We start from the raw sequence: 16,045 nt of genomic DNA on the forward strand, positions 1-16,045 counted from the left end.
AAACCCAAGGTATTTTAATTACTTTGCAGAAGATCACAAAGCCTTACTCCCGTTGGCTTTCTTTACCTCAAAAAAATACTACTAAGTAGCTGATAGACTGAGTTTATAAGCAACAGCCGTCTATTATGTCTCTAGCGCCCGAAATGTTGCCGCAGTTGGGAACCATCATTCAACGTCTTCATTCTGGCTTATCCGCTCTCAGTGGCGGCTAAAGAGTTATGGAGTTAAACTTCAGATGGCAGCCCTGCATTGTTTGGAGTCATTGTGAGACATCCTTGGTTTTTTCTTCAGTGTTTCTGGAGAGACTGCTGCAGTTCACAAATGTGACTCGCTGGTTGTCTAAACCTTTCTGTGACTTCTTTTTCAATTTCTGCACACAAGAATATCAAAACAGCTAGGTAAATGCAACAACAGTTGAATTACAGAAAACTAAGCCTTCTTGAATTGTGTGTTCTGTGTTCTGGAGTTCACAAGTTTAACAGATGTAAATATGCCACATTTCACTCAGATGTGTTACATACCATGATTCTTTTACTGTTGCCACAGGAATTGACCCTAAAAGGCTGCAGGGCTTGAGACCCTTAACCTAGAGTTCCTCTAAGATTCCTTTTCTTCAGTTCCGTTTTTGTGAACTTACTGAAAAAAATTCGTGAGGTTATTTTATTACCCTCTGTCTTTGACCTTGGTGATAAACCCTTAGGGTGAAATCCTGGCCCAGTTGAAGTCAATGGCAAAACTCCCATTGACTTTAGTGGGGCTGTGATTTTAGCCTCTTTATTCAACATCGGTTTCCATCACTTACTTCAAAATGTACTTAACTATGCTGGATGGGAATACTACGAGTTAATAAAATCAATTTAGAGACACATTTTAATAGCTATTATCTTTTATGTTGCTTTTCACATTTAATAAATTATTCTTAATTAATTTTTTTTTCCTTTCCTGTTTTTGGTTGTTGTTTTCTTCTGTTTGAGAAACAGAACTGTAGAATCCAGGAGGTCTGAGTGTGCCAAGGAAGCATGACTGACTGTGCCAAGGAAGCAACCATAAATTTGTGGAACAGGATGAGAGATTAAAGTCCTTTTGTTCTCCCCCTGCCTCCTTCTTGTACCCGTTACCTGTGACTATAGGAAGGTCTCTCCGTATGTGAACAGACTATAGGAATATGACTGAAGAAAAGCCTGTACCTTCAGTGCTCCTTCCCCAAAGCAGCAAACAACATTACAGGCAAGGACACAAGAGTCTGAGTCACTGCACTTCTTTTTCTCTAGACAAGTGCTCCAGCTACTCAATCTAATAGTCTTTTCTATCTAGCTTTCTCTCTGTACCCTTTTCTATCATGCTACGAAGGAAAACACATCAACTGGAAAGATAGCCTTAAAAAAACACCTGATATAAATAATCATTCATCCCTGACAGCTGGATTCTAGGGGTTTTCTGTCTTTCATGTAGTGTCTCCATTTGCATCTCTGTTCTAGCCAGTATTGCCTTGCAATACTGCAAATCCAGTTCTTGGTGACTGTCACAGGTGATCCACCTTTGTGGTACCCAAGGGCATTTGTTAACTGAGAGTCTTGAGAAATTGGTAAACCAATCCTCAGTTCCAATCTTTCTGCCAGGCTCTGGTGGAGATGCATCATGAGGACTGCACAGTCAACGAAAACACAAAGACTTGTGCCAACAAAATAATTTTCCTGCTTCTGTCATATTTCAACCTGCCTCCCAGCTGCCCTGCCTCTCCAGCCTCCACTGGAGTATGTTCCACTCCATCTCACTCCACAAATTTCTCATTTTTCCCAAGTCATCTTCATGTCTTCTTTTAGATCCCCCAAATCCTGCTACTCATTTTTACTGTATAAATACAGCAACTGTTGAATCATTTGTCTGTTTTTTTCAAACAGAGGCTTTCTATGAGTGCACGATGTGCTTGCAGCCCAGCCACAATCACTTGATTTCTCTCTTCTTTTCCTCATCTGTTTTGTCAAAATCTTGTGGGTTCTTCGAGGATGGGGCTTTTCCTTGTAGTGATTTTATGCTGTCTTCAGATGCTGATTACATTGCATAATGGGATGCTTATTGGTTATATTATATTAGGAATTACAAACAGCATAATTAAACTATGTTCCCACCTCTTATCTAAAACAACAGTTTGGTGCCAATCCTGTGTGAGAAACTTCAGCATCATTTTTAACTGCTCTAGATGTAGCCTTCTGACACAAACCTGTTCATTTTCTTTCTCCCTGATCCTTTGTTCATTCTTCTTTCATGCTATTCAGTCTCCTCAAGGACGTATCTTGCTTTTTTATATTCACTGGCAAAAGGACCAGAAATAATGGCTATCTGCAGTTCTACAGTTTTCTCTGTTTGTCCAGATTCATATGTCTGCTAGTGAGTTCATGAAACTTTGCTGCATGTGCCTCTTCAACACAAAGCGTCTCAGAGACTCATCCTGAATGGGCAAACCTACCTCTTTCTCACTGGTGGGGCTGCCTGGCATGCAGAAATCAGAAGCTAAAGTAGCTTTTGATTATCAACATCTGCCAACTTTGTTTAAAAATGTTGATCTGAGTAATTAAAGAACAGGTTTCACACAAGTGCATTTAAAAACCTTACTCAGTTTTAATAACACAATCATATGTGCAGCTATACAGTTCTGCAGAACTCATTTTCATTGCCCTACTGCTGTATAGCTGGAGAATAACACTGTGTAAATCCCTGTTCTCTGTTCCTTTAACGTTCTGACACATTTCTCTTTGGTCTGAAAGTTCACATGCTTGGATATGACACAAAGGTACATTTTTTGTGGAAAATTTGAAAGAATTAGTTTGACTTGCTTTCAGTTAGTTGATCCTTTAAAAATTACATATAAATAGAAATAAGAACACTCTTCAAAGCTTAACTCAAAATAGTTAAAGGTGCCACTCCTCATGCCTGGCTTATAGATAGCCAGATGAAAAATTAAAAATTATTCTGAGTAACTGAGCCCTGGATTTAGTGTATTCCCAAATAAACATTAAAAACAACAACGATTGTTTTAGTTACTGGGTTCTCAGGGGAGTTTTGTGTATGCATTAAACTCCATAACTTGACTCCGTGGTGCTATAACCAGAGGATTAGATCACACATGTACAGACATCACATCTAAACACACCCAAATTTTATCTCAGCTGCTGCACAGGGATGGCAAGATGCTCTTCAGTCTCATCTGCCCACGGAAATGTGAGGGACATTTATAACTCATATCATTTTATTGGAAGAGAAATCAGCACTGTCTTCAACTTATTGTTCACTGTCCTCTGAGAGTCTCTCACATCAGGAAATTAATTGGGATATGCTGGAAGAGCATCCTGGGAATTCTTTGATTGTTTTAAATCCTGCCCTCAGTCTCCTACCCTCTGAATACTACATCACCTCTGTCACAGACAAGTTCCCTTGATTGCTATAAAAGCAGAGGGGGGAAAGGAGATTTTAGTGTCTTGAAATGGCTGAGTTTGCGTGATGTAGGAGGTAAATGTCTTTGTAAGGATCCATCTAATTCTTTCTTGTGAAGTATTTTAAATCTCCCCACCCTTTTATTAAAACTGTAAACAGAATGTTCTGGGTACCGAAGGTATTTGTTTAGCCCCAATATATCTACGTATTGCTAAAGTACTGAGGACTTATGAGCTATGTCTTAGCTGCACCTGGAACAAAAGCTGGAGTTGATCCATTGATTTTTGCAGCTTTGTGATCCTGGGACTGGCAGGGCCTGGTACAACCTAGATTGGTTTTAAGAGTGTCTGCCAATCCCCATTTCCTCTGTACCGGCAATGAATTCGAATGAGTCCCGTAAACACTGATCAGTGTAGAAATTCTGCAGCCCCTGTGGTCGTTTCCAGGCTGCTATAGAGCCTTGTGCTGTGTGGTGACACAGTGTTCCTGTGTGGTTCAATGTATATTCAGGAACAAAGCAATAAACCTACTCAGCAAAGCCTTCAGTGTGTTTGCCAGCTAGTCTTGCCCTGCTACTTAAGTTAGGGTCTGAGAAATCGGTTCTGCTTAACTGGAGGTACAAATGAAAACCCCCACCATTTCCCCATACACTCCTGTCTCCAGGCCACACACCTCTAGTTCAAAGGATTTATCGCAGGCTGTGGGGGAAAAGTTTGTGGGAGAGCCCTGCTTACACTACTGGCAAAACATCACTGGAATTAGTCTGGATTTTCACTCATATGGCACATATGTGAGAAACTATAAAATGATGTCGTGCATATTTGTGAAAGGTAAATTTTATCTGCAAAATGAAGATGTACAATAAGTATAAATCTGATGTTTTATGCTAATTCAGCTGTATTTTGCTTCCTTGATTTTGAAGAAATATCTCATTCTATTGCAATTTTCCACAGGAATTTCTCAATGTGTAAAACATCGTGAAGTTATTAATGCATATACATTTAAAATGTCATCTGTGGGGGGCATTGGGAATATTTTACTCTTCTTTTAGAGATGGGATTAATTTTACTGTGGGCTTATACTACTTATGAAATTCATGTATTTGTCAGTGTTGTGAAATTTGTACCCCCATCTCAGTGGGCTGTGATTGATACTACTATTCCTGCTGAGGTCCAAAGAAATACTTGCACAAATAATTGCTCGCCTATGTGAGTAATTTGTAATCTGGCCAAAATGGACAATGTTATTGTAAAATGTGGTCAAAATGAGAACCTCTGATAAAACCTCTTCTGATCTATGGGAGCTGGGAGATATAACTGATCTGTGTTTACTTAAGAAATAGTAGGAGATGGTTTTGCTTTTCTGCTTCAGATGCAGTGAAAACTCACCAGCAGAGTTGATCTTGCAAGACATATACTTTTCAGTTAGCAGAAATGTTTCCTGACTGGAATTTGGAATTTACAAGACTCACCATAATAGTGGTTGTGTGCTACCTCAGTGTTCCACCTTTATACACACTGTGGCATATCTGAAGAAAATTTCAGAACCTCTAAAACTCTTATGAGAAACCTCTGAAGGAAGATTATGCAGTTCTGCAAGTACATAAAGCATCTAACGCCTGGTGAAGTAAATTTTTCAGGGTCTACCTAGGTCTGCATACTTTGCCTTACATATGATCAGTAAATTCTCATGAAAAAAAATTACTTCAGAAATATATATTTTCATATAAGCATTCAATAAATGTTTCAATTTTGATGGTAGTAAATTCTGTAGTTTCCAGTGGCTTAGGAATAAACTTGCAGAGAAGTTCCAGTAAGTTCCAGTATGGGCTGCGTTGTGGAGTACTGAAGAGGCTGTTACTGCATATATCCCAAGTGACTCTTTTCTAGCAATAATTTGTTACTGGATCCGAAGTGACTAAGATAGGATTTCTGTTTGTGGATGGCAGGGATGATACACATCTCTGAGACCAAATTCTACTGACCTTGCTGAAACTCTCTCATGAATCTGATTCTCTGTTCGTTTGAACCCTGTTTGCATGTTAGGTAAAAGCAAGGGAATTGTGTTTCTCCAGGATGAAAGGCCATTTGTAAAATTAAGACATTGCTTGTACTTAACATTTCATAGTTACATATTTTATTATTTTTATTAGTTGTAGCATCATTTTGGTTAAAGAAAAGAGTGCTTCCCCTTTAAGGTACCACAAGCAGCATCTTTTTTGTCTCTTTAGATAAACTCACGTATATGTGCTTGTGACAAGAGAGCACTGGAACCTGAAGAGCTGCAGGTGTTTTCTGCTGGTCACAGGGCTGGCTTTAAGTCAATAATATTAATTTTTAGAGTCCTAAATATCTTTTTTTTGATGCTGCAGATTTATTAGCAGAGATGCTTATTTCCTTTTGCTTTGACAAATAGGCATTTTTTCTGCTAAAATGTTCGTGAGACTACCAGGCTTAGGAATCAGTACATTCTTGCACCCTCTTTGGTTGGCAATATGTTCGGTCATTTTGACCTTAAAAGTATACTATATTGGAAGTTCCCAATTTCATGGTGAGGGAAAAGTGCAGTTGTCCTAGATATGTGGTATGAAGGCATCACATAGACTTCTGGTATTTTGTTTGTTTGTTTCTTTCTTGAGGGACAGGTGCCCAGTGGGTTGTTTTTGAGAGTATTACTTATTGCTAATATTATTTAGGTCCAAGGTGCTTGAACTTCTGGGAGATGCCCATTTGACACATATCTAGAGAGAAACAATTTTTAAAAGTACTGGGTTCAACTCCATTTTAACAGCGTTATGCTGTTGTAATTTTCCTCTTGACACAGGAACACAGGAGAAGCCTGTCATCTGGCAATGAGCAGCATCAGAACTTCAGAGGATGGTGTAAACTAAGCTTATGGGGTACTAAAGTAAAATGTTATACATTTTCTGTTGCCACACAAAGACTTGGGCCAAATCTTGTAGGGGGGAAAAAAAAAAAAGAATTGGTTCAATCTAAACTTTTTTTCCTCAGGAAGCTAAAGAAGCTCTTCAGGAAGCTGAAGGATGAAAGAACTGAGCCAAAAGAAATGGACACCAGCCAGTCAAAGGACCCTCAGCAATGGGATCTTGACTACATCTTGGAACCTTTCACTGGGCTTACTCCAGAATATATGGAAATGAGTAAGTTTTCTGAATTCCCTTTCCCTTTCTGCAATAACCATAGTTTTACTTAGGACCAATCACTATGTATTTTATAACTGTACATCATAACATAGCATGATAAAGGGGGAAAAAACCCAAAACACTTGTAGCTTTGCAGAAATTACATACAAGACAGCAGGGCTATGAGACTACCACATTATCAGCATAGCAACAATGATGAATCCTAGTATCTGTTAATACTTATACTGTGAGAGTCCAGTGTTCCCAGCTGTGAACAGTGCATAGAAACCATACAGCCACAGAATCACAGAATGCCTCTGGAGATCATCTAGTACAACCTCCTGCTCAAAGCAGGTTCAGCAACAGCAGATTGCTTAGGTATTTGTCCAGTTGTCCAGTTGGGCTTTGAGTATTTCCAGGGATGGAGACTCTGCAACTTCTCTGTGCAACCTGTTCCAGTATTTGATCACCCTTACAGTAAAAAAGTTTTTCTTATGTTTAAATTGCATTTCCTATATTTCAATTAGTGCCCATTGCCTCTTGTCCTTTCACTGGGCACCCTTGAAAACAGTCTAGCTCTGTCGTCTTTAATCCACCCAAGAGGAATTTGAACACATTGGTAAGATCCCCCTGAGCCTTCTCTTCTTGTGGTACAACAATCTCAGGTCTCTCAGCTTCAACTTGTACATCAAGTCCTCCTTCCCTTAATCATCTTAGTGTCTCTTCACTAGATTCGCTGCATTGTGTCTATGTCTTTCTTGTACTGGGGAGCACAGAACTGGGAAGAGCACTCCAAGTGTGGTCACAGTAGTGCTGAGTAGAGGGGAAGTATCCTCTCTCTTGACCTGCTGGCAATACTCTTCCTAATGCACCCCAGAAGGCTATTGGCCTTCTTTGTAGCTATGCCACATTGCTGGTTCGTGTTCAACATTCTGGCCACCAGGATGCCTAGGCCCTTTTTTGCAAAGTTGCTTCCCAGTTAGTCAGTTCCTAGTGTCTACCGGTGCTTGGGGTATTCCTCCTCATGTGCAAGACTTTGTGTTTTCCTTTGCTGAACTTTGTGAGATTCCTCTTGGACCATTTCTCCAGCTTGTTGAGGTCCTTCTCAATGGCAGCACAACCATCTGGTGTAATTCCTCCCAAAATTAAAATTGCTCATTAATGTTTCAAATGTAGTAAAAATATTTAGATTCCAAAATATAAATGTGTATTTTCTCATAGAAGTAAAATATCCGTAGGAATATCTTTTTAGATTACTTAGTTGATGACTGAATGTTACATGATGTTGAATCATGTACACAGCATTCCCAACTATGCTTAAATTAAAATCCACACACACATACAACAGAAGAGAACCTTCAGCCTATAAGAGCTTCTTGGTCAACTGACAGAGACAGTGGAATGGAGAATTGTTATTCCCATTTTACTCATGGAGAGCTGCGGCATGCAGGTATCGAGTTGGCCACCCTTCCTAAGAAAATCTAGGACACGCTTAGGAATTATTTCTCAGTTTTCCTCCTTTCATACCAGTAGCATGTGCATACTTCCTCTGTGTGCATCATCCTGCTGGAGTGACTGACGTCATTAGTGGTATGCACTGCCAGATAGTTGGTCGTCTTTCAAACCCGTGTGAAGTATGAGCAAATCTATTAAAGTCAATAGTGTTCTAATTTTGTAAAGCTGGTGCCCACCATGTGTATATTATCTATGTGTATGTATGCGCTTGCTGTTTTTCACAATTACTTAGATTGCTGCTAAACTATGGCAGAAATCAGTACTTTTTTCAAGGTTGCTCCACAGTTTGCTTTTCCACATTAGAAGAGATAAGTTTGTTGGTGGAAACCCACATGGAACTGGGAGCAATTCTTTCTTGAAGTGGCAAGATGCCACCAGTTATATATTCCGTAACCACACTGTCAGGGAGACAGCAGTTCCTGATTTCCACTAGGTGGGATCCAGGAGCTGGATCTGCTGCTTCACAGAAATACCTCCGTCAAGATGCAATGTCTATCAGAGTGGAACTGTATGCATTTTTTATTATCTGCAAGTGTGGATTGCTGACATCTTAGTGACTTGATCCATCATTTGCATCTCATTAAAAGACTGTGATTTAGGGTTTGAGGTTGATGTGTCCACCGTAAGTCATTTGAGATGTAGCATTAGAGTGTTTTCTGTTATCTGGAAGTCAAGAGTCAAGAAAGAAATTTTAAAGCACTGAGTTTGTTCAAATAAAATATAATCAATAATTTATTTTTATTTTAACATGTTTGGCACTGTGCCATTGTCCTCAGTAGTTACAATTTGGAAGTCTAGTCCCTTTGGCATCTCGATTGCACTTTGCTCAAGAGGAAATGTAATTCCATTGCCTAAAGTTGTGCTGATACTTAGGAAATGATGCTTGAAATTCTGATTACAGTATCTGGCCTGTAAAATGGATACAGAGAGCAAACCCAACAACTAGGCATTTTTGGTATAATTCTACTTTGTAAGGAATCCTCTGTTGCCTCCTCTCAGCTTTCACCGAGACCGTTTGATCATGTTGATCTCCATGCATCCACTTACACTCATCCACTGCTCCAGTAGGAGCAGGTCAAACACCGGGATAAAGGAGTACACTACAGTTGAATTAGCCGAGGACAAATATCAAGCATCTGATAGAGAATTCCAAAGTGAAATATATACATGACTTCTTTCTCATTCTAAAGTGTGTTCGTTATACACTCCAAGGAGTATCTCTATGACTCAACAGAACCCAGGAGGACAAAGGTGCAAATAACGCCAAATAACTCAGTCTTGCAGCCCTGGGACACAATCCAACTTCAGCTGTCCTCAGGGAAGCGAACCTGAGAGGAAGCAGCACACGGGGATGCTAGTGAGTAAGAGGCCGGGCTCTTTACACCAGATGCAAACCAAGATTGCAGTCTACCCTTCAGCCCTGTAGCTGCCTCATGAGTGGACCCTGGAGAGGCAGGGGAGGAGAAAGGGGGAATGATATGGGTGGGGGAAGAGGAAGAAGAGAAATAATGTAAGCAAACCCAAGCTTTAGGGCATAAAAGTATTCAGGAGAGAACCACAACTTGTCAATGGGCATGTTATCTAAAACCAGACATCTGTTAAATATTGTATGTGACAGCTCCTGTTTTAACAAGCCACTATTCTCAAAACATCTGAAAGAGAATGCATTTTATGACCAAAAAAGTGAATAGCATGTATGTTTTGTCTATATATATAGAAAAAGCTACATTGATTTCTAGATATCATATATAATATATCTATAAATGTATATATGGGATTTTATATAGTGGTGGGTTTATGTAAATATATAAATATGTAAGCATATATGAGGTACTTTGTATAATGGCTGATTTGGAGATCTCTTTTATGGATATGTTTGTGGATCTGAACCTCGCCCTCTGTTGTGCCATTAAGTTGACAAAAAGAAGCCCTCACCTGCCATCATCTCCCTCTCAATTGTTTCAACTCATCTTAGGATCTGGCTGCCTCTATTACCTTATCTCCTTCTGCACATGATGATAATTTGTTGAAAAATTCTCCTTTAGGATTGATTTTTTCAATGCATTACTTCAGTCCAGGATGATTTTTCCTCCTGGAAACTTTAAGCAAACTTCTTTGCAATTTTTGAGTTAAACAATGGTGAAAAAATATAGACATTTTCCCTTGTAAACATTTTCATATGTTTTTATGCTCAGGCATAACGCAGAAATGTCTGCACTTTAACATCCAAAATTTCCTTGTTAGCAAGTTCTCTCTAAGGACAAGGAGCTTTAGTTATTGGTAATGAACAAACAGAATAAATACAACTGTTTATAAATATTTAATTTCTCATCCTTGCACATCTGTGGTAGTTGATCTTACTCATTCTGGGAGTTAGAGCACACGATTGGTTGCAGCATAAATGCTAATTACAGTGAAAGCCACTGACAGGGTAAGGAGGAGCAAGACTTCTTCCCAGTTGTAATCAGCCAGAGACTGCTAAGAATGCTCTGTGATAACCAAGAAATGTGGCTGACAGATACAGAAGCAGGATGGAGCCTTGAGCGTGTTATGAACTAGAATCTCCCACTCACCAAACATTATATACGGGTGCTTTCTCCTAATTGTAGTTAGACCTAATGCAAAGAGTCTAGGTGTGGAAGGAAACTCTTTTCTCTGTTACCTGTGGCAAACTCCCATTGCATCTGAGATGATGCTGTCACGCTGATTTGAGACATCTGTATAGGAGATCACCCTTGATTCATTGATGAGGACATCACTTAGATGCAAAGGTCTGCCTTTGGAATAACTTGTACTATCAGGGTCTAAGCTGCTGATGTTAAAAATCACAGGACAATAAGCCTGTATTTTAGATTAGTTCCTTGTGCGTAGATGATAAACAACGTTGAGTGCTTCATCCTGCAGTTATTCAGGGATAATTAGATAGATGCCCTGAAAATGAATGGATGAATTACTAATCTAAACATTTGTTTACAACAGGAGAATTAGCTTCTCGAGTGAAGAGAGTAGCTCACTGAGCCTTGTAGTGTGCCACAGTGAGCTATGCCCTGCCCGTGGGATTCAAGACAAATGTGCAGCAAATGAAACCCAAGCTGCACCTCCCCAGCCCGCTTGTTGCCCCGGGTCCATATCACTGCACTCAGCTGTCAGATTCACTGTGGAGTGACTCAGACCACCCACGCCGACAGGAAGCACTTTTTGCAGCTCAGCACTGAACCTGTCATCTGGGATTGTTCTGAAGGGCATCAAGCTGGAATGGCAAGGCCAGAGGCAGTTACACAGCTTATTTACCTGTTTTTCTAAATTTGATTTGAGAGGAGGAGGGAAGGGAAACAATGCAGCAAGTGCAGAGGAAGCATTTTTTTCTTTGAATTTCTTAAAAAGGCAGAATGACTGGGATGTTAGAAGAGGTATGATATTAAGGAGAAGAGAGAAATCTGGCTGCTGTTTCAGAACTTAGTTCTTAATTTTCACACTGATTTACTCAGGCAAGCTCCCACTGGTATCAGTGGCTATCTGCTCAACCGGGAATGAAGCAGCTGAATAAGAAACTGTAGACTGGGCTTACTGTAGCCTTTGAGTTCCCCCATTCAGATGATGATGGGGTTTCATGCAGAGACAAGCATGGATAGATCATGTATCCATCTGTGAATATTCACTAGATTCAGGTTTGTCCTGCCAGGATGCTCCTACTTTTAAGGTTGGGTGACATCTTTAAGACTACACAGACAGCCTCTGACCAAACTGAGACTCGTGACTCCAGCTCTGCTGTTCACTAGTCTATACCCTAATGACAGGCAGTCCTTGCCTTTTGTACCCATATAAAGTTTCTTCTACTAATTTCTATAAAAAGGATTGACATGTGCCTTTTCTGAAGGAAACTTGGAGTCTGGCCCACTCCCCATGTGGCAAATCATATATTCTGTTTGCATTCCCTTATGAAGCAGATTAGCCCCGGTGAGGCACCACTTGTCTGAGGTATCCTGTTTGGAGCCATCTCAGGATGTGTTCAGCAGTATGATATGCCACAAGTAAAGGAGTTTTTGATGATAACTATCCAACTTCCATTTTGGAATGGCCATTTCAAAACTGCTGGGATTTCCTTTTGTTTTGATTTCTTATACTAGGGAGCCTGAAGCCTTGGAGAGGCTCTTTTCTACAGCCCTCCCCCCCTCCCCCCCCCTTGTTTAAGTCTGGGTAATTTAGTAGAAATAGTAAGATTTACTGATTATTTTTTTTTAATCTCCTGTATTTTCATGTTCGGAAATGTGGTTCTGCCTTTGTTCATTGGAGTTTGGTTCTGCAAAATGGCAGTCACTCTTGTCCATGTCAGCAAAGCCACTGGCACCATTAAAACAGGAGGCAGTGTGGTGGCTAACAGGAACGCTGAGCTGGTACCTCTAATCATGACTGATCACTTAACAGTAAGCACAAAGAACCACAAACATGAAAGAGGGAAATGTTGGCAAGAGAAGAACACTCTGAGTTTCTCTCACTCGCTCGGTCACGCTACAGCCATCTCTGTCTTAGAGGTAGCTTTCAGTTCATGCATTTTACAAGGCCTCCTCTAACAACTTGTGACACTAGGATGTTTCCTGGCCCTAAAAGAGACTCAAGGATTATCTCAAACCAAGGCTTTAAAAAGATAATGAAATAGGTAACTAGGACAGAGTTGGGAAATATGAGGCAAAAATTTATTTGCTTTTCTTGGATAAAATCTCCTATTAATAAACTGCAACACAAGTTTTCTTGAAGAATTGTACTACAATAGTTCTGAACTAATTGACGGAGAGTCAGCAGCTGCAGTGTGGACACTACAAGCAAATTCAGGGCAGCCAGTGGTAGGAATGATGTTTTCATGGCTTCTGACTCTTGCACAAAGTTGTATTTCAACAGTTGCTAGTTATGAAAGTGAAACATCTAACTAGGAGCAGGTCCACAAAATCAAGTACATGACTTTGACGTAACATAGAGCAAGCATTTAGTTCACGACTTTGATGTCACATAGAGCAAGCATCAAGACTAAGGTGTTTAGTTTTAAGGTAAAAGTCAGGTATAAATCTAAAAAAAAACTCATGTAAGAAGGTAAAATCCAAACTCTTTAAGTCAGGCAGACTTCCATTGACTTCAGTGGCATTTTGCAGATACCAGTGGTGTGGGAGGAAGAGGCCAACACTTCACTATGGCAAATAAAGTCTAAGTTTTCCTTTGGGGAAAGCTTTTGTGGGTCATGTCTTCAGTGAGCTGAACTCTGAATCTGATTTCAGTCAGCGGACTGTGCTGAACTTCTTTCTTGAACAGGCCTTGTCAGTCAATAGCATGTCTGCACTCAGTTTTCATTTGCACCGCTGAAGTTTCTGATGACTGTTTGTTTTGATATTATTAACTGATACATATTTGTATTTTTTAGCCAACAGTCTTCAGCAGAGAGACTCTTAATGTTCCTGAGTGATCAGAAAATTTTGCTCAAGGAATACTGAAACATAAATTGTTATGTGTCAAATTTGTCATTAGTACTTCCTGTTTCTAAAACTGTGCAATGACTTTTGACCCAGCCCAATATACCAGACCACCTGCATTCCCAAAGTAGGTAGCACATATAACAATATCCTCTTCCAGCTAGTAGCAAGTTTGCAACATGTGTAATTAGCCTGCAGTGATAGGAGTTGGCAAGAAATTGATGTTTAGAGTAGCAATAAATATTGCTAATGAAACAAACTTTATGAAATCAAATCCAAAACCAGATGAATGATGCATGTGAATGTGTGAAATTTATACCACTACTGACTGTTTTCTTGAGAAGAAACTGACATCAGCAATGACTTTCAGATTCTTATTTCATTTGGGCTTTCCTTCTCCAGTCTAACTCCTCTAAGATTCCAAGGTTCATGTGGCAATTAATCGAAAACATTTTTTCTCAAAGAGAAATAATAATAAAGGGTTTCATCATCCAACTTCTGTTAAAAATCAATGGCAAAACTCTCTTTTGAATTTTAAGAAGAAAATGATCAGATTCAATGTCTGTAGCTACCAACTACTGCAAGGATTAATCTTAGAGGCTTGGAAGAATTTCCCCTAAAGCAGAAAAAGCCATCAAAAAGGCAATGTGTGAGGTAGCAAAAAAAAAAAAAAATCATTGAAGAGAAACCTGCATTTTTCTATAATCTCTGTAATGAGGATGGATTTGAAAATACCAACTCAGCCTGTTGTGTGTAGGCTTGTTGCATACATTTATTACCAAAGAGTAGTAAATTACACCTTTTTCTTAGTTTCTCAGTCAGGCTTGGCTGTGTATTGAAAGTTTCTTTTTAGGACTTGGAAAGTTGCTTAGCACAGGACTGATTTTTCCATTGTTTACTTCCAGTAACACATGATCCTATGACAGATATTGATACAGAAGTAAGAAAAAAAGCAACAGAATCATAAAAAATTATGATTATAACCTTCCTTAGGTTAGGTTTTGATGTAAAAGGTAGTAGGGTTACTCGCACTACTCAGTGTCTAAATCTGGTAGACCCTGAGTGATATTCACCGTGGAAGGTTTTATGCTGAGGACCAATTCTGTATCCCTCACACAAGAACACCAGCTAGCACTCTCCAGATCAGTAATTTAAAAGCCTTGATCTGTGATCTTAATTATAATTTGGAGGCCAGAATTAGCAGGGCAGTGTGTGCTGTCTTTGTTGAGGTTGGGTTCTGTTCAGGCCCTGTGCACAGAGGAACAGCTTTTGTGGAAGGCGGACTTCTGAAAAGTGCTTTGGACTGAGAGACTTCTCTTGATGCTGCTTGTCTTTTATAGGTTTTGTCTCAGGGCCCAGCCAGCCAGCCTGGACGAGATGTTGCAGATGTGGCATCAGGTGTTGAGAACACTGTACGTCCTGGGCTGGCTCTGAGGCCTCTTTCCTGCCTAAGTCAGACAGTAAAGGTGACTTGTCTTGAGTACTGATAGTTTTTTTTCTCTCATCAGAAATAAAGTCTGTGTTGCTGACAGTACATCTAATTTCTTGCTTTGATGCCCCAGGGAAGCTGTTATTACCCATGTCCTTGGCTTCCCCTTATACACAACCCTCAAACACTTTGTTCACTAGCTTGTGCCATGAGGCTGGGTGACATTCACCTCTGCTGTCTCCAGGCTGGCCTACTGGGCAAGCAGGAAAGCTATGAAAGAGGCTGCATGTCCAGAGGTCCAACTCCTGGCACAGGTGTCTCCAGCCTTTTGCATCAAAGCGCTCAATCATCACCCAAGTCAGGCAGGGCTCCTATGTAGGATCATAGGGTTGTACGTGAATGCTAGAAGAGCTTTGTATGGAGACCTTGTGGCATAAGTATGAACGCAAAAAGGGTATTCCAGGGTTGCCATCAAATGCTCCAGCCAAAACCATGTTGGCATCAGCTGTCCTTGATGGAACAGACTTTGTGAATGCCCTGAAAGTATTGTAAATGTTTCCACTGTGACTTGGCAGGTGTCTGCAGAACTCCAGGATGCTGTGACTAGTTTGCTTCTGGGACCTGAACTGTATGGCAAGGATTCTTCTCTTTTTAATCCATACAGCTTTGCTGACGTATTTGTTTCTACAAATACTGACCGAACTAAACAAGTACCTTTAAATTGGTGAGGCCGTTCACAGACTGCTTGTTCTGAATGATTGTTTGCTAGTTTACTACACAAGACCATCTGAATTATGGCGTGCTTGGTTTTGTTTCCATGGGGTTTTACCTGCTTTTTGCATCATTCACACTTTCATAAAAAGGAGGCTAGAAGATTGAAGAGTTTTCAAGATGGCCACACAAACACTTCTGGCATAGAGTTTTCTATGAAGACATATTTACACAATTGTCCAGAAGTCCTTTGCATACCTTGAACATTCTTTCATGAACTTGAAAAAAAATTAAACTGCATTTTCCCAGGCAATGAATAAAAGGAGCTGCAAGCAACATCAAAGCAAATGCATGTGC

The 16,045-nt window shown here is 40.0% G+C and overlaps 1 protein-coding gene across 1 annotated transcript in view; it reads left to right on the top strand.

Annotated features, from left to right (window-relative positions):
* ANO2 (anoctamin 2) overlaps positions 1-16,045 on the top strand; it is a 198,777-nt gene that overhangs the window by 169,103 nt on the left and 13,629 nt on the right. The window contains exon 20 of the mRNA XM_054812685.1: positions 6,444-6,592. Coding sequence (XP_054668660.1) covers positions 6,444-6,592 — 149 coding nt within the window. The remainder of the gene's footprint in view (positions 1-6,443; positions 6,593-16,045) is intronic.

Source organism: Grus americana, chromosome 1 (assembly GCF_028858705.1).
Source record: "Grus americana isolate bGruAme1 chromosome 1, bGruAme1.mat, whole genome shotgun sequence".
Lineage (NCBI taxonomy): Eukaryota > Metazoa > Chordata > Aves > Gruiformes > Gruidae > Grus > Grus americana.